This window comes from Pyrgilauda ruficollis, unplaced genomic scaffold (genome assembly GCF_017590135.1).
Source record: "Pyrgilauda ruficollis isolate IOZ18807 unplaced genomic scaffold, ASM1759013v1 scaffold61, whole genome shotgun sequence".
Classification (NCBI taxonomy): domain Eukaryota; kingdom Metazoa; phylum Chordata; class Aves; order Passeriformes; family Passeridae; genus Pyrgilauda; species Pyrgilauda ruficollis.
The window spans coordinates 3,219,913-3,239,349 of NW_024527822.1; the positions used below are offsets into that span (position 1 = coordinate 3,219,913).

Sequence of the window (19,437 nt, forward strand, 5' to 3'; positions counted from 1 at the left end):
GCCTGAACCAAAACATATTGGTAGAGTTGGATTACCCACAGTTTATCAGGAAATGTAAAGAAATTAAGTCAATGTAACACTTTGGATATGCCATAAAATTTGTATACTGCCTTCTGGATTATTGGCATGGCAATTTAAAAAGGAAATTGTGGCTTACTTACAAACACATCCATTAGTAGGTGCTCCAGCGTCACTTCAATATCCTCTAATTTAGCTGCTAAAGTCATTGTGAAGTCAAACAGAGGAAAGCTGTCAGAAGTCGCAATCCAGAGCGTCTGTGGCCAAATCTAGTTCTCAGACTGTCACAAATGAGTTTCTCACAGATAAGGAAAATCCAAGAAATCAAAACTTAACATCAGAGTCCAGAAGACGCCTGGACTCCGTGCCGGCTGTCAGCCCTGCTTGCAGGACTGAGGATTATTCCATGTGTGCAAGATGGGAGCAGAAGCTGCAGCGTGTGTGCTGCCTTCCTTTCAGAGCTCCTCAGCCAGAAGCATGGAGTTATATCTGGGAAACCACAACAGAGGGAGGGAGAGACACACACAGAAGGAGAGAGAGGGGAGGAATGGAATAAACTGCCTTTGACTATGACTGATATTTATAGGACTGCTTGTTTTTGACTCCAGTCCATTTCTCTGTTCATTTCTGACCTTTCACAAATGGCCCAGCACACTGGAGCGTATTGTACAACAGGGGCAGCGGGTCCCACAGAAGTTGGCTGTGACCAGTGCTGGGCCAATTCACACAAGCACTCCATCAATGGCTCTTTGTCACAGCATACCAGGCTCTGCGCCGCAGCGAGTGACAGAGGGGAGCACAGACGTGTAAAAAACAAGGAAACAAAAGTTGTTTGGATACTAATTCTTTCCTAAGAGTATTAATAGATCCCCTTACCCACTCCTCAAGGCACTGGCGTGCAGTGGTGACTGCTGAGGTTACATACGGAGGGGAATAACCCCAAAAAATACTGCAGGGTTTCACCCTGCAAACACCGCTTCTGACACATACTCCCACCACTCAACCCTTTCAGCTCTGCAGCATCCTCGTCCCCTAAGCACTTCTCAGGACTAGACCCTTCCTTTTACTGTGTTTATGGAAAGTTTAAAGCATGAGCCCAAGTGCTTGCTGCTTCTCCACACATCTGCTCCCACTTAACTCAGTGGAGAAAAGGTTTCTGCTTGCTTAGCTCTTTGTAGCTCTCACAGCTCCACATGGAGTGGGAAGGTATTGATGGACACGACCCAAACAAAGCAAAACCAAAGCAAGTGGAGGTTCCCTTCAAGGATTTTCCTAATGTTAACTGGAACCAGCTAGAACCAATTTTTTTGAGGCACAGAAAGGACAAATACTGAAAGTCTTGATATGGCCAGGACCACTGTCAAAGTCTTCTGCATCCTAGACAATGCCAGGTTCATCAAACTGCCTTTCATGATGTTCACATTGCTCAGCCAAATTATTTTGTATTTATTTGACAGATACCCATGTAGTTTGAAATCTGAGAATGAAACCTTGCATGTGATGTATTCCAGACACTGAACAAAAAATATCCATAAGGCTGCTCTAAGGGCCTCAGAAACTGAAGACCATTATTATTTATAAAGGTGTGAGATGGATAGAGTTGATGGAGCTTAGAAGGACCTCTAGTCATAAATTCCAACTAAATATTCTCAGAGTTATAGGTGAAATCACATTTTCAGACATGTACCCATTATCATCTGAACAGGAGCTGCCTCTGATGGCTGAGTTTTACTAGACAACAACATGATGGACCATTTGGGACATGTTATGATGGATGGTTTCAACAGCAGAGAAGGACAAGTCATTCGTTTTCCAGCTGGACCAACTCTCATTCACACATGGCCCTACATCAGATAATAGGTTGACTGCTCCAGAAATAAACCCAGCATGGGAAGCTTGTCTACTGCAAAAAAGCCTGTTAATCATTCATATGCTGCCCTTTCATTAAAGCTTTGACAAAGTGTCTCTCTTCACCAGTGTGAGTGGAGGAGTGTTTTAATGAGTGTGGATCAAAACAAAGAGGATACATTTGGAGGGAAGGTGGTGGAAACCCAGGGAACCAGAATGCAGTGAGGCAATGAGTGAGCTGGAGGGCTCACCACAGACACATTTCACATGTTCTGCTCTCTAGGAAGTGTTTGCAGAAGACGACCTGGCTGCTGGTAAGGTCTTCATCCTCTCCAGCATGCATGGAAATTCAGAGATTCCAGGAATCTATGGTTTCTACGCAACCAGGCTGGGTACAGGGATGCATGACTGGCCTTCTGCAGGTCCCTGGCGCCCAGAGATCAGTGTTTGGGCTGTGTCAGATGAGCCAGCAGTGCTCCAGCCAGACTGAATCATGCATTTGTCCACCTCTAACTGACCCAACTACTGTCCAACCAGTCTGACCACAACAAGAAATTGACTGGAATCAAACATGTGATCCCTTCTGTCCTCTCCACCCCATTTATTGCACAAAGGCTAAGTGTTAAATACTGAAATACGAAACTAAAGATTCTTTTCTGCAGGCTCCCTCTGTGCAATAGAACAGGGCAAGCATGTCACTTGTGCCCCTTGACTGTCCCTGTAGCTGCATTGTGCTGGTTACAGAGATAAACAACAGGAGACATCTTCCAGGGTCAGAACACAGCATCCATGTGACAGACTCTTTGACTCCAACACAGGCTCATTTTTGTCTTCACAAAGATGAATTTCAAGATTATTTCAACACTGATGGAGAAAATAGTATCAGGCACAAGAAAACGGCTTAGGGGAGCACATAACGCCTTTTCTGATGCCCACTCAAGAAACACCTGGCACTGAAAACACCACGTGCTCCGCTGGCAATGGCAAGGAGGATGAATGAATTCCTGGGTTCTCACCCAGGCTCAGCTCTACGTGGCCTGGGATTCCCTTATTACAACAATATATATGGATACAGCAGCTTTTAGGCTGTTGCAGTTGCAATATTCAGCTGAGAAATTCTCTTGCTGATTAACATTAACTGTCTGTAGCAATGGTCAGAAGTTTGGGTAAAAATTCTGTTGCTGGGAAAAGTTGCTTTGCTGAAAGTCCTGTGGAATTTTCCTGACTCCCAGAGTGCAGGGCATTTTGTACTCAAGGGTATAGCTCTTTCTTTTTTTTTTTGTTCAAATTGCAATAAAATTTCAAATTCAAAGAAAAGCACAATGGGAAAAAATGTAAATTATAGAAAATGTGCAGAAGAGAAAAAAGAATCGTGATGTTCCAGTGTTAACTGAAGCAGTCAGTGTAGCTGTGGTAAAATTATACTGCGGTGAAAAAAAGGGCACCAAAGTGTAGATTTCTACTTTAGCTTAAGCTAAAGTGTAGAAAGCTGTTTCACTCAACCCCTTGAAAAAGCAGATAGCAGAAATCAGAGTCACAAAATCAGATCAAAGCAGAAGTATTTCTTCAAACTCTGTAAAAGCTCTGAGTCTATCCCATTGGATCTTGCTTCAACGTTGCTTACCCCAAGTGACCTTTTTTTTTATGGAGATAGCCACTCAAATAGAGTAAACAAGAAAGAATTTCTCTGAGTTCCCCAGGGATTTTTCCCCAAACCTCTGTGCATGTGTATTGCAGGTGCACACAGAAATGAGATCACATGTGACAATAAAATCTAACCTGCTTAATTCTTTAATGCAGTAGGTCCAAACAGTTCCTTTATTAAATCATTATTTCAATATTTTCTAATTTCTGAGAATGTATTACTTTGGCCTTTGCAAGCATGAGACCTCTTCTATTTAAAGCAGAGCATCCATCTGACAACACACCAGGGTATTTGTGCAGAACAGGATGTTCTTCTACACCCACATTTTCTCCTCACTTCCTTCCTAGTTTTCTTCAACCATTTGGGAATAAGATACCAGAAAAGAGCTCAAAAGGGGAGACTACTGTAGCATTTTTGCCAAAAATGAGGTTTCAGCAAAATATGCTGTTTTTGAAAAGCTGAAGTGTTATCTGGGGACACACTGGATCCCAGAATTGTTTTCTTAGGGGAGCTCCAGGAGTGAAGGTGGTTGGTGATGGTAGGAAAGAGCTGCCCTGCAAGCACAGGCTTACAAAGACAGGGGTGTAAAAACAGAACAAAAGGTTTACTAAGTAGGGCCAAAAGTTGACAAGAAAGGGTTAACGAGCTGATCTGAGTTTAATTAGTCCCAGGATGTTATGTTTGGGCCAGCCCAGCTTGCAAAGTTGGGAGCTGAGGAGTCCAAGCAGGATGGGAAGGCTATTTGTCCATGAGACAAAAAACATTCCTGAGTCATGGAGCCCACTAGGAAATGCATCCTGGCTCTCCTCCACTGCTCTAGCCAGGGGACCAAGGCTTCAGTTGTGAACCTGTGTGACAAATCCGGGCAAAAGTCCATTTGGGGCAGTGCTTTTGTCACCCCACAGGTGTGGGATGGGCTCCAGTTCAGCTGTGGCAAGTTGGGCTGTTCTTCTACACAGCTAGTAGAGAACTGTTATGAACTTTTGTGCTTGAAATAATCAAAGTGAGGATTTGAAGATGAATCTTTTTGATCTCCTGCACAGGTATTTCTTCGCTTTCTGCTCTCAACAAAGAATTGTTCTCTTTGCGGAAGGTGAAGAGAGACATCCCATACCCTTGGTAAACTTGGTTGACAGAGAACCATCAGCTTCCAAAACCCTCCTTCCATCTCCAGTTTCCCTTTCCACACAAAAACCTGGACACAGGAACTGATCAACCTGACATGTCCAGGTTGGACTGTGGTAATTCACTGTGTCTGGAGCTGAGTGTGAAGCTTATCAGGTTCCAGCTGGCCCAGGGCACAGCCATCTGCCCTCACCTCGGTTTGTGGTGCTGTATGTCAGCCCCATCCTGCAGCAGCTTTCAATGTCACCTGAAGGCCTGGGTGATAATTTTTCAATGAATTAATTAAAGTAGTGCTGCAGCAAAGGTTGGACATCAGCCTATGGCTCCACCTCAAATCTCTGATCCAGGATGAAATGCAACAGCCTCATCTGATGAAGGCATCCAGCTGTGACATATCTCCAGAGAAGGAACCTTACAAACCTTGAGTTCATGCAGTCAAGGCAACGAGCAGGGAGATGATTTTGAGTTTTCTCCAGGGATCTGAGCGAGGACAAATATTGCTCTACCTATTAACAGGCAGTCTGTGAAAGAGGGAGAGCAGTGAGGAAGCAGAGTTTCCAGGTGACACTGTGGCATTCAGGCTAGTGAGAACAAGGGCCTGCTGAAAGATATGATGAGACTAAGTAAATGAGCAATAAAACAGCTAATTAAATTTAATGCCGCCAAATGTGAAGTAATGTTCACGGCAGGAAAAATGTTCTGAACTTCACATATAAGATTATGGGCTCTGGACTCACTCAGGAGTAAGATATTTGGATTATAATAATTCTATGAAACATCAGTTCATTGCTTGGTAGTGGTTGAATAAGCAAATAAAATATTAACATTTACCAAGGGGCAAATAAAAGAGAATATTAATATGCCACTGAATCAAACCAGGGTTCACTTACATCTTGAATACTGTCTTTTGATCCTTTTATCTCCAGAAAAGACATAAAGATGAGGGGCAGGATTCAAGGAAAGGCAATAAAGATGGTTAAATATAAGAAAATGGCTTCTATAAAGAAATGACTGAGTAAGCAAAGTGGACTCCTTGGTCCAGGGGGGACAAATAAGGAGAAAGACTTACAGAATGATGGTAAGTACCTTGGAAAGGGTAAAGCATTCCTTTCCTTCAAGAGCATCTCCCCATCTTAGCTGTGTGGGACGAGCCTGCAGGTACACAGTGCACTGCCAGGCAAGGCTACAACACACCTGGGGCTGCTCAATGGGCCAGCTGAGATCCCACGTGTCCCTCAGTCCTCCCACTGGGACTGAGGAGCCACTGCTTCCATCTGAGGGGTTTGCCAGGCTGGGGCTGGCCCGTGCTGCGGATGAAGAATGAGCGTAGGAGTCCCATTCCTGACCTCTTGCCCGCAGTGGGATTGACATAGCTCCATAATGGAGGAAAAAATGCTGCTTCCACACGACAACAAGACAAACGTTTTTACAAGGAAGTCTCCGTATGGGAGATGCCAGCAGCTCTGAGGTATTGCAAGGGAGAAAAGCAATGACCAGTGTCCTGGCAGGTTTAGCACCAGGGCTTGTCCCAGCCCTTTTACAGCTTCTGACTGGGACATTCCTGTTTGCTTTATGAAGTGAGCTTAGGAGTCAGCAAAATGGAGTCCTGGATCATCCTGCCTCTGAGGAGTCCCAGGTACTGCAGAGCACTCAACTTTCAAGTTAAAAAAATGTGGCTATAATTTCTATTTTATTGTCACTATATTTAACCAACATCTCATCTTCTTCCTGGGCATAGCTGCTGCTGGCTGACTTTTTTCACTGTCCCTGTTGCACTGCTTCTCATGGGTGGTCTCTCTCCCCTTGATGGCCTCCCACTGCTCTCTGTAGCTTAGGCATTGTTGTATTTTTGTGATTTAACTGAGTGTCCTAAAAGCCACCCTTTGGCTAAAGGCATTTGTCTACTGTCCCTCTCACATGCGCTTTCATTTAAAGGCCACTCTGGGCAAGGGAAGGGAAACCTCAAGTTTTCTTTCTTCCAGACTTCCCCCAAGGCCAAATAAGCCACCCAAGGATGAAGGAGCCATTTTGGCACAAATAAGCTGAGTGGGTGTTGCTTAGATGGGTTTTGTCTCTTTCAAATGGAGAGAGGGGGCTGTGGTCATGGAGAATGTGGAGAACACGAAGGAATCAGTCTCTTAGTCTGGCTGTGCATGCCCAAATCTGCCTTGCATGGCAACAACCTGCATCACAATCCATCTGCCCAAATCTCAGCCATAGAAATGCACATTTTAAATGCTGTTGATAAACCCTCCCCTTTTCTAATCCCACTTCCCACAATTCAATGGCCCACTGACTTCTTCCCTTGCTTTCCTAAAGGCATCATCCATTTGTCCCTGGGGTCTGCCATGTCTCAAGGTGACCTGCTGGGCAGGGCTGCTGCAGTGACACCATTTCCCTGGGAGATGGCTGAGCCATGCACATTCTTGGAGATGTCCAGATGCCACTGAGCCACATGAGCCTATTATTTAGCTCGCCGTGAGGGATCCCACTTCAGCTTCCCTCCTTGATGTAGCAAATCAGCTGCATTATTAAAATGATTAAAAATAGACTGAGCTTGCCTGAGACTGCATCTATAATGGATCAATTGCTTTTTATACATTTTTTGGCTCCCTACAGTGCTGCTTTGTCATGTCGCTTTCACTTGGTGGGTGAGATCTTGAAATAATAGGCACATTCAGGAGATATAAATATAGCTGTTTATTGCCTTGAACTGGGTCTGCAAACAAATCACAGTCCCAGCTTCAGGTATTTGGATATTAAATCTTCCTCTCTGTCCCTTCCCTTTTGGACTGGAGTCAAACACTGGACTTAGCATCTTGGCAGCTGCTTTATCTTACTTTATCTTAAGCTATAGGCACTAGTTCTACTGCACAAAATTCAAACCCTCATAGGCTGTTGATTTAAGAAGCCCTTGATGCTAGTCTGGATTTGATTCCAGTAAGAAATAATGTGGCGTTCCTATTGAAAGGCTGCAGCACAGTGAAATAAAAATAAATGCACTGCATTGTGTAGCTTAACGGGGTGCTAATTTCTTGGGAGCGCATAAATAGGAGGCACAGAGCACATCTGTTTGCTGGCGTTGGGTTGGGAAAGTGAAGGGGAAATTTGGAGCTCTGTCACAGGGACAGGCTGAACTTTGTTCCCATGTCTCACAGAACTGCACAAAGTCTCCTCTGTAGAATTGCCAGTTAATTAAAAATGATATTTACGGTACCCTGGAGATGCATGCTCATAATTCTGCTTTTAGCATTTCTACAAAGTCTGGCACAGCAAGAGAGCTGGGGCCCTGGCAATGCAGGCAGCCACTCCTGTCGTGGTGCTACCCCTGTGGCTGGACTCCTCGCAGAGGGGCTTTGGGCTGCCAAGGCCATTTCCATCACACCGTGTTTGCTGAGGGCTTTTATCAGCCACGTCTGCTGCAGTGAACGTGGGACACCCCTGCACCTGAGGCTGAGCTTCCCAGGTGTGCTGGAAGCAGCAGTGAATTGCCCTGCCTGTGGCAGGGACGATGCTCTCAGCTCACAAGTGCCACTCACAGCGAGATGCACAGAGGCACAGGGGAACCCCACACATCCAGAAGTACCGAAATAACAACCTGTGCTCAATCCACTGAACTCCCATCCCCTTGCCTCCTTCCTCCTCTAGCTCACATCCACACTGCTCACAGAAAATATCCTCAGGCACTTCCAGGGTATTTCCCTGGCACACTTTGTACAGGCAAGCATTTAGGAACACTTGCAGTGTTTCCTGCTATGTGACGCATGGGCTTTTGGAGAGCAGAGTTTGATGACTCAAGGAGAAGCAATGTCCTGAAACTCTAAACATGCACAGGATAAAATAATGCTGTAGAGGTGGTGGAGGTCAGGGGGAGCAGGGAGAACTTCAGAGATTTTAACCCCTCCTGTAAAGGACACTGCTCTGCAGAGAGTCAGTGAGAGAGAGAGGTTTCTCTAGAGGCAGACTGGAGTAGAAACCTGTGCCTCTGCTGACCACAGATGGGGATTAGGGAAGATGTTTTTTCAACCTGCTCCCAGCTGACCATTCTCAGCAGCTCTTGGGACCTCTTGCTCTTCTAGCCTGAATTTGAAGCGACTTAATGCAGTGAAGCATTTCACCTGGACAGAGGATGTCCCAGAGGACTTCATCCCACAGAGAAGAAATCCCCACCTCCCCATCTCACGCTATCCCACTCCCTTCCCCATCTGCACAAATTTCAGCTTTGCAAAACTCCTACAGAAGTCCGTAATGAAGCTTTACCCCACCATCCCAGCCCTCCACATCCCCTGGCACCCAGCTCCACCCTGGTGCCAGCAGCTCACCTTTGGCAGGGGCGTGCAGACCCTGAGCTCGGCCGGCACCCGCGGCGGGGGTCTGCACAGCCGCGGGAGCTTGTGTCTCATCCTCGCGTACTTTTTCATATCCTTTTTTTTGGTAGAGATAAAGCTCCTCTTACGGTTTGTATCCAGCTGCTGGCAGCATGCACTGATAGCTGTTAATTCTTCCTAAAGGCTGGACACTGGAGTGTGCTGCGGTGAGTTGTTATAAGCTTGCTAAAACCAAGTTTCTGTAGTTGAATATTTAGCTGTTGTTATATGCATAAAGGTTCTATGCTGATACCACTGAAAACAATAATAAAAATCTCATTAACATTTTATTACCAAGCCCTTCCCTCTATTCCTTTTTACACACTGCCAGTCAGTTCAAAAAGGATGGTGTCTGCTGATGGAAAAAAAAAAGATGATGAAAGCTAGAGAAACTCCTTGACACACTCCTTTTGGCTTAATGTATTTCACTTTGAATTAGGATGCCAAACCAGGAGAATGACACTGCAGACTTCTAAGGAATTAAAAAAAACATGAATCAAACCTCAGCATGATTTTATTTGCTTAAAAAAAAAAAACAATTCCTCCAACTATGGAACCCAAAGAATAAAATGCTGTTTTGGCTGTTTCTTATAGGCTTCTTGTCTTTTTTTATACTTCATTGTACTTTAATGCTCCTCCCCAGGACAATGAAATGTAAAAAATTCTTTTTTATGACTAAGTCTGTTGAGGCCAGATAATCTCTTGGCTGAAGGAGTCAAGGCTTTAGGAAGGGTGCAGGGAGTGTGAGAATCTCAGAGGGATACCATTCTCCATGACCTGAATCCAGCTCCCCCCAGGTTCAATTCACCCTCAGTGATCTCCCTGCAGAGGGGATGTCTTGGTTTGTGTGCACAAACCCCACCAACATTCAACTGCAAGAAAGGCTGGAAACCATGGCACAAAGCACCAATGGATTGTCAGTGCTCCCACACAGCCAAAAGATTCCCCAGCTGGTTCCAGGGAGCAGACTGGAAGACAAACCGGGTAAGGGTGAAACACCTGACAATATGACTGGGGGAAATGACTTTCCAATCCCAAATCTGGAGTGTGGCTCACCTCTGAAGGTGCAATCAGTTCACACAAATTGGGCACTGGGGACACTGCAGCACCTCAATCAGTGCCACTGCTGTCTTACATGCTCTCCCTACCCCAGCAAGACCCCAAAGTGGGCTGACCCCCAGTGGGGTCCAAAAAGGAATGGAGCTCTCCCTCACTGTCCCAGAAATTAAAGCATGACATAAAAATAGCTTGAAGAGGCCATGGCCTCATCTATCACGGTGCTTTTCCTCAGCCATGGAACAGAGATGACAAATCTGTCACTGATTACACTCCATTACATTCTTGCAAGATTTCCTGTGGCCTGCAAAGTAGATGTCTTTGCTCTGGTTTTTAAAGGATTTTAGGTAAAACAGCCAACAGCGCTGACAGCAGCAGCCTGGTGTCCTGGGGTCTGATCCATTCCTAGCTCTGCCCTTTGGATGTACAGAGGTGTAGGAGAGGGAGAAATCACTACTTTCCTGCATCATAGGAATTTATCAGGAACATATCTGTTAAAAGTATCTGCTGCCTGCTCCTTGCACTCCTTAGCAGGAACCTTACTGGCAAAACAAGCTGTGGTACATACAACAGTGGGACCCAGACCCTGTGGATCAGTGGGTGCCTGGCTGGGGATGTGGTGCTGGGAGAGCAGAGCAGAGCTGAACCCAGAGACATCAAAGCAGTCCTGGGAAACCAAGGGGACTGCAATGGCTGCATGCATGGGTGAACTTGCAGTAGTAACACAAGTCAACTCCCACCTCTGAAGAGCATCTGTGAAGCAGGACTGTCTGAAAACCACCCACAGGCAGTGCTGGAAAGAAAAACATTTGCAGAGAATTTGCATTTTCATTGCTTATGGTATGGGAGCCTCACAATCCTTAATAAACTTGCTTCCTGTGAATGAAAAAGACAAAAATCTCCTGTCTGGCACTTCTTTCTCCTTCACCCTCTTTCAAACATCCTTTTGGAGCTCAGCAGGTTGCATGTCACAGGTTTCTCAGCAGCTTTTGGCCTGCCTTTCCCCTGTTGTCCATGTGAAGCATCACTCAGCCATGCCCCAAGGCTCCTGCTGAGGCTTTCTGCCCCAAAGCCTGTGCCCAGAGCCCGGCTGCTCACTCTGCCTCTTTCTGTCTCCGAGTCAGCCAGAGCCTGAGAAAAGCCCGTGCTCTCCTCAGTGAGTTCAAGAGGGGACACACAGAAAATGCTTGCAGGGATGCTGGAGATAAAGCTAATGGTCGCTGCAGGGAGTGACAGGTTTGCTCTTGTGGGATGCTCTGACAGATCCATCAGGAGGCACTTAGCCATAAAACCCCGAGATCTCTGAGAGAACCCTTGTCCTCCCTCTGTGTTTAAGCTGCTCTGAATTGCCTAGTTAATGCAAGAGCAAAAAAAAAAAAAAAAAAAAAAGGGAAGGTAATGGGCCTCTTTAGAGGGGTTTTAGGCACTTAGTGGGAAGCAGGAAGCCAGGGCCTGTATAATTAAATTGCTAATCTCTCACCAGATCTGGCAGGCTACATACTCTTGTTAAAAACAGGTTTAAGCCCCACAGCAATTTTTGTTTCAACTCTGGGTACAAGCCAGCTCCTTAATTCCTTCAGCCCCAAAATGCTTCTAACCCTGTCCTTCATTAGAGCACTGTGCTCTAGCAAAGCCCAGACACCAGACAGCTTCAAGATGACCCTCTTCCTCCTTAAAAAAATATTAATAATAAGGTGAAGGTGGTTATGTTCTTTGCTGAGGCACTGTCCCTCCTGAGGCTTCTCTCTCAGTAATGTTAATTTATTATTTTTCTCTTTCCTCTTCCCATATCTAAGAAGTCACATTAGGGACCCCATTGACCCTAGAATTGCATTCCCTGGGTGTGAGGTGTCACATGAACACCCACAGAAGGATTTTCTGGCTGTCTCTATACCTTTGCACACTTTATATACCATCAAATAAGTACAGAGTCCCAAATGTCATTCTGGCCTAGTCTGAAGAAATGGAGAAGGTTTGGGTGGCACTGGGACAACGTTGGAGCTGTAGTATCTCCCTCACTGATACATCCCTTCTCTTCCAGCAATGATATCAAACAAGCAGACAGACAGCTCTGGCAGACTGCTCTGGTACTGCTGAGGAAAACAGGCAGGTGCAGAGGTATCACATGGGCTCATTCATCACCTTAAGGAAAGCCACCAAAACAAAAAGGAAGTATCCCCATTTTTTCACCATCCCGGCCATGCACTTCAGCAATTCCCTGCGTCATTGTCTCAGCTGCCTGGAGGTCAGGGGGCAGAGGGTGTCCTGAGGAGCACAGTGTCACTCACAGCCACTCCCCAGCTCAGCTCCCTTGAGAGCAGCTTGGCTCTGGGGAGCCTTCCTTAGGTGAAAGCAAGCAGCAGTGGCACGAGGGGAAGGGGGGAAATGAGCCAGGAGGGAAGAGCAGCCTGGAAATCAGCTGCTCATCACTGTCCATGGGAGATGTGTGTCCCCAGCAGTGACAGAGGGCCATGTGTCCACTGACACTGCTGGGTATGGCAAGGGAAAGTGCTCTGATCAAGGGGCTTGGAGAGGGGAAGATTGGCGGCATGGGGTGGTGAGAGACCTCTAAAGATTAAAAAGCACACAGCACAGAGATGTCACATGCACTAAAAGGCAAGAGGAAAACACTCAAAGAAGCAGCCCAATGGCTGGGACCACATGCCTGGGGATCCCTGCTGCTCTGGGATTGTATGGAAAAGCCTGCCATACCACTTGAGCAATCAGCTGAAGTGTGTGAAAATACCACTTAACATCTGTGGAGGATGGTTGGGGTTGTGGCAAAACTGCTTCCCCTTCCTGGAAAGTGCATGGGACCCTCCAAGGGTAGAATTTGGGCTGGATTTCACCAGCACATCTACTGAACTGATCCTGGACCTGGATGGTGGAAAGTTCAAGGAGCATTTAACCACAAGGAAAGAAGACCTGTTTGTTCCTTGAAACATCTTCCTGATGTTTGCAGGCATTAAAATATGTGTTCCACTTCATTTCAAAATGATGTCTTGGTGTGCTCCAACTCAAGTTCCAAGGACATGCAAATTTTATTTGTGCCACTGCAGCAGTCACCTGGTTAAACCATCATCAAATGTTTCTGCTTTTCCCTCGAGAAAGGAGATGCACTGCAGGAGCAGAAGTTATCATAGCTTAACAGATTTCTAGTCACCAGCTTGAAGATGTTTTCAAGCTTCCAGCACATTATAAAGAATATTAATTTAAACTAACAGTAATAAGTAGCTAATCTATGATAATTCAGTCACTTGCAAGCATCTGCATACCCTTGGTTTATGTGATCACTCTCACTGGGCTGAGGGAATGGGGGAACATTCACACACAAGGAACGTTTCCCTTTGTAGATCACCTAGAAAAATATTTTAATGATGTTTTTAAGTACATCTATTGAACAAAAAGAAGGTTCATAATTTCAGGATGACTGGCCAATTTTGACAAACTTGTGGTGGGGTGGTTTCTCTGACCAACACAGAATTTTTTTTCCTAAAACAAGAGATAAATCAGTGCTCAGCAAATGGAAGAGGACAGCAGCAGAAATCCTGAACATGGCCCTCCCACTTCCCTAGGACAGTCTGCCACTTGCTTCTCACCTATTGTAATTCATCACTTTTTCTTGTTCTGCCTTTTCCATGTGTTTTCTCCCCAGTCTGGAAAAGGTTTTGGTTTTCCTTCTAGTGTGAAAAATGAATAGGGATGGGGAAAGGCAGCACGCAGGATTGTTGAAGAAAGCTTTTCGCAACCAGATGTGAAAATCCACCTTCTGAGAAGAACACCTGAGCACAGCTGAACGAGAAGCACACCCAGACTTTGATGTGGTTGCCAACCATTTTGACTCTCTCATTTACATTTGGACTGATCATGATAAATGTGGAGATTCTACACTTTTCTGGGGCCTCTCTGGGAGCTGGGACTAAGCACATCATGGACTGAGGTCTGAACACATTGCAGTAGTTTCTGGTCCACACAACTTTTAAGAAAAAAAGCCAAGATCTGGGGCTTCTCCTGAAAGATTTGCAGACTTTTTTTTTTGGTCTGCGAATCCCAGAGAAGCAGCAGTTGTGCATCCAGAAATGTGTGTCCTAAAGACACACATTTATTATTACTCTTGTCTCATACATTTCCTCCACAGAGGCAGCTGAGTACAGCTCTGCCCATCCCATTCCCTTTCAGTCCTGGCATGGGGCACAGTCCAATGCCTGCTGTGTGCCATATCAAAGGTATCTGTACTTCAGTTTTGGGCAAGGGGAATGTCTCCCCACTGACTGATGCAGCAACCCACACTTAACTTTAATCACAGGCTCCCTGTAAAGGAAGGATCAATTTCTTATACAGTGGGATTCAATGGATAAGGAGTGTTCAGGTTGGGAAAGATGACAGAGGGGAGATATGATCAAGGTGTATAAAATCATGAAGGGGAAAGAGATGGTGAGTAGAGAAGGATTATTTATTTTTTTAGTTATTTTATACAATTACACCAGGCCAAAGAACTAAGCACTGACATGATGACGCTGCGGATTCAGAACAACAGAAATCTCTTATTTGAATGGCTTGTGGTAAAAGTAGGGAAAATATCACACAGAAAACTCCATAAAGGGTTGTTAAACCTGGTGAAGTCAAGTGGATAAACTTGTGACTCCTAGGCAGTGGGAAGGTGTACTATGGAAGCATCTCTCCAGCCTTGCCTTGCTTTACACTTCTCCCAAGAGTTTGTGGCTGGCTGCTGTTTGTTTTGGGCAGATGGACCTTGCTTTGAGCAAACAAAGCTGTGATGTTATGTCACAGGTGTTGTTATCTCACAGGGAGAGTCCTCCCAGGTGTGATTCAGCTCAGGATTGTGCTTCAGCTTTGCCTCCCCTCGCTCCAAACCTTGCCTGGACTGCACTGCAGCACGGGGACATCACGGTCTCTTTAAGCACGGGTGTTAAACACCTGAAGTTGCTTAGGTTAAACGTCCCCATTTCTGGGTATGATTTGCAAAAACCAATAGCAATTGAGGTGTCTAATCACTGCTTTTAAGAGGGTTTAGGTGTGTCTAATCTGCTTAGATGTTTTTAATAATCTCTGCAGGCATCACGGTGAAGCCTCTGTGAAAATCAGGTCTAGATTGATTTCTTCCCTTTTATCTTCTGACGTTCAGGTAATACTTGAAAAATGCCTTGTGACCCATAGAGAGAAGCTATAGTTTCTCCACAATTTGCAATCCTTATTAATGAGGCTTTTCAAGTGTTAGATTGCCTGGGAAAGACATATTTTATCTGTTTGCAAGAAGTATTTCAGCAAGTTTTCTTCCCACGGGTTACGGACAGTGAACACATTTGGCACAGCGAGACCCACTGGTGCTGCCTCCATCCATCCCTGACCTTTCAGCCTGTCTCTTATGCCTCTTACCTGCCCTACCTTGCACAAGCAAGTTGAGAAAATGGAAGCTTTCAAGCTTGGCTGGGTAGGTTGCTCGTAACCATGTCAGGCTCCAAACAGAACCAAAGCGCTGAGACATAAATCAGGTCTGTAACATGAGGCTGCTGGAGGAGAACTCTTATTTTATGTACTCGACCTGTATGCAGGGTTCATTTCAGCATGACCCTGGTGTAACTCGCTTTATCAGCTGTAAAGACAAGCTCACCAGCTGCACATTATGTTCACACTCCAAAGCCATTGGAGAAAGCAAATCAAAGCCCCAGAGCAGGCCTGTGGGAACAGACTAAAAAAAGTCCCTTTTAAATTATTTGCTTTCCCTGCTATAAAACAAAAGGATTTATCTGGGATGGATATAAAATAAAACAATTCATTTCAAAGTAAAGAAATTAAATGGTTTTTAAAGTAAGGAAATAAAATCAAGCTGAAGTCTAAGTCTGAGATTTTATGTATTAAATTTTTCACATTGAAATGCTAGAATGAACCTTGTCTGGTTTGTCAAGAAAAATTGGGTTCCCCTTTTTATAGCAGAAAGCATTAGCTGAATTCAGCCTAAGTCTGTGAATAGTTTCAGTCAGCCTGAACAGCATTTATTAGCAAATAAACTATCCACCTGAAAAATGTTATCTAGTTCTACCCCAAGTGTTCTTCCCATTGCTTAAAAATACCCTATTTATAGACAAAGCTATTGTTGAGCGCAGATTTAAGCTGTTGTGTTCATTGTCTGGCACAGTATCTCCTTGGGAAAGCAAACCAATTAAGCTATTCCATTTTGCAGCCTCAGTGCCTGTTTGTGCAGTTGCTATGTCATATAAGGAACCACAGTCAACCACAGTCTTACAGTATTTGACAGACATGACTGCAATTCTTGTAAGCAAATATCCTCTTCTCAGTAGCTTTGAGGTATAAAATGGTCACAAAACAGCTTAGGAAGGCAGGAATAGCTGAAATCAATGGAGCATCATGTAGGCAGGTCTCTGCCAAGCCCCTGTACCAAAAGCTCCCCCCCAAAAAACCTGCCAGGCATTAAAATAAAAGCATTGTTCCTAACCCCTCTTAGTAAGAGGTAGCTTCTGGGCTGAAGCATGGGGAACTATGTCCTTTTCAAAACTGTCATTATACAGCCAAAAAGAAAGAAAAGGGGAAAAAGAGAAATGGAGATGAGAAAAAAGGCATTAAATGGTGGAGCTTGAATAGGGATGGATACTTTTCATTATTTTGAGGATTGTCTAGAGGTCCAGTTGCTTGCTTTGGCATTTGACATTTTCTGTCTTTTGGTGAAACAGGTACAGCACAGATAAAATGAGCCACACCTGCCTTGCCAAGGTGTCTCAGCCTTCTGTTGCAGGAGGCAAGAAACCTGTGCAATGTGTCATTTGCACTGAGGCTGGTGGAAGCAGGGCTGGAGGGGAACTTTTCGCTGTGACGATGACTGAGCACTGGCACAGGCTGCCCTGAGAAGTTGTGGAGTCTCCATCCTTGGAGATATTCAAAACCCACCTGGACATGGCAACCTGCTGTATGTAGGTGACCCTGCTTTGATCAGGTGGTTGGATGGGATGATCTCCAAAGGTCTTTTCCAACCTCAAATGGTTTTGTGATGTGAGCACGTGTCCTGACTCATTCTGGTGCTGTGCTCTGTGACCCTGCTGCCTCCAGGACAGGTCCTGGGCAGTGTGTGCAGGTTGTGTAACAAATCCCTGCTCACAGAGCTGCTCTTACCCTCACAGGGCTGACACCTTTCCTTTAACAGCCAACAGGCTCAATCTATTGATTTATTTTATATTTATTATGCCAAGCAGGCAAAAATTCACTGGCCAGTTTCACTGAGTCACTGCTTTTCCTCTTCCCAGCTAGGCAGATGGGCCAGGTTCACCCAGATTCACCCAGGTTCACCCAGGTTCACTCAGGTTCACCCAGCTACCTCATGTCCCTGGGTGACAAAAATTGGCCTTCTCACCTGCATCTGCTGGCTGCTACTAACTCAGAGAGGACAAAGCCTGGTGACCTGCATCCAGCTCTGGGGCTCACAACATAAAAAGGATGTGGATGTGTTAGAGTGGGTCCAGAGGAGAGCAACAAAGAGGTTTGGAGCACCTCTCCTCTGTGGAATTGGGGCTGTTCACCTTGGAGAAGGAAAAGCTCCAGGGAGACCTTACTGTGGTTTCCCAGTAGCAAAAAGGGGCTTGTAAGAAAGATGGGGACAAACCTTTCAGCAGGGCCTGTTGAGATAGGACAAGAAGTGATGATAGGACAAGATTTTGAACTAAAAGAGGGTTGATATAGATTGGGCATAAAAAAGAAGTTTTTTGCATTGAGGAGGGGGTTAAAACTGGCGTAGGTTTCCCAGAGCGGTGGTGGATGCCTCATCCCTGGAAACATTCACAGTCTGATTGGGCAGGGCTCTGAACAATCTGATCCAACGGAAAATGTCCCTGCTCATTGCAGGGGGGTTAAACTAGATGAGGTTTACAGGTCCCTTCCGACTCAAACCACTCTATGATTCTATGACCTAAACAACAGAAACTTCTTTTTTTTTTAACCAGTCTTCTACATGTCACAGCCATTTTGCAGCCATCAGCTCGGGGATCAGGTTAAAATGTCAGGTACAAGAGCATAGCTTTCTAAATATTACATTTGCATATGAATTATTTGGTTAGTTGTGGTGGCGAAAGGGCTCCTGGACACTCTGAATCCCTGACTCTCAAGAGCTGGCCCAGCCCTGCCTATACTGATCTTGGGGGAGATACCACTATTTATAACCTGCAAATTATTTATGGAGATCACATTTTCTCATCTGTCTGAGATCCACAACACGCCTCCTGTGTCTCTGAAGCCATGTGAGGTTTGTTTGATGGAGAAGCACACACAGACTTGGTGGGGCTACAGCCAGACCCAAGGGTGTGAGGTGGCACTGGCTGCTGCTTGCAAAAGCCATTTCTCTCCAAACTGGCAACTTAACAACACCACGGCCTTGTGTTTGTCAGGTGCAGGAGCAATACACAGAATGGTCTTTGAAGTGCCTCAGCAGCTGCAACAGCTCCCTGCTAAATTAAAGAAAAGTGCTTAAAGCTCCTGTGTGCCGCTCAAATGCGCACACAGCAATGAATATCACAGAGCTGAAACTGCCCCCACTGATTCCATGTGTTCATTGAAAAGCCTTGGGAGGCACAAGCCACACTTTACAGTGGCAGCACAATGAAACTCTTCTCTGGGAGCAGAGTTTTCTCGACTGTGCAGAGGAAACAAAGCTGATAAATCACTCATTTGAAGGTCTTTCCCTGCTGAGACATGGGATAACTCTGCAGCAGTTTGCTAAATGCTCAGCCCTCAGGTAGAGTGAATTCAAGTGTTCCACACAGAGCAGTAAAAGAGAGTCAGAGAGCCACCTCCTCCCCATGCCCAGGTGGCATTAATTCATGCCTCATGTCAGCACAGGGTTGAGTTTGTATCCTCAGACAACTCCAACTTTTTTTTTTGCATCTTGATAGGAATAGCAGGAAGGATAACTAAACTCTGAACTGTTGCTAAGACTCGTCATTCCTTCCCTATAAAGTGAGGCATTATCTCATATTTTAGCACAGGACCTTTGTTCCCCTATAAAAAACTGCCCTACTCCTTTGCCTATGTGCTCAAAGCATTTAATGCAGAAAATGCAATTTATTTCCTTGCAAGAACACCCAAAAGTGTGATAAAAGCTAACCCACAGCAAAAAAAGATCCCTCAATCCCTGTGAGAAATGTTCAATCCAACACAGCCCTGCTGCACAAGAATTTAGGGAAACAGCACGACCTAGTGTTCCCGCTGCTTCTCACTGCTGCCCAAAGCCTGATGGTTCTTGGTGATATCCTTGCACTTACCACCCCTACCAAGCTCCCATGAACACAGGGTTTCCTTCTGTAACTGCAGTTTCTTTTCCTCTCCCCAGTGAGGTTTTTCCTCCCCCAGAGGTTT

General features: G+C 45.3%; 1 protein-coding gene across 1 annotated transcript in view; it reads right to left on the minus strand.

Annotated features, from left to right (window-relative positions):
- FRMD4A (FERM domain containing 4A) overlaps positions 1-491 on the minus strand; it is a 209,949-nt gene extending 209,458 nt beyond the window's left edge. The window contains exon 1 of the mRNA XM_041483774.1: positions 162-491. Within this exon, the coding sequence (XP_041339708.1) occupies positions 162-227 (66 nt within the window). The 5' untranslated portion in view covers positions 228-491. The remainder of the gene's footprint in view (positions 1-161) is intronic.
- Positions 492-19,437: the final 18,946 nt, after the last annotated feature.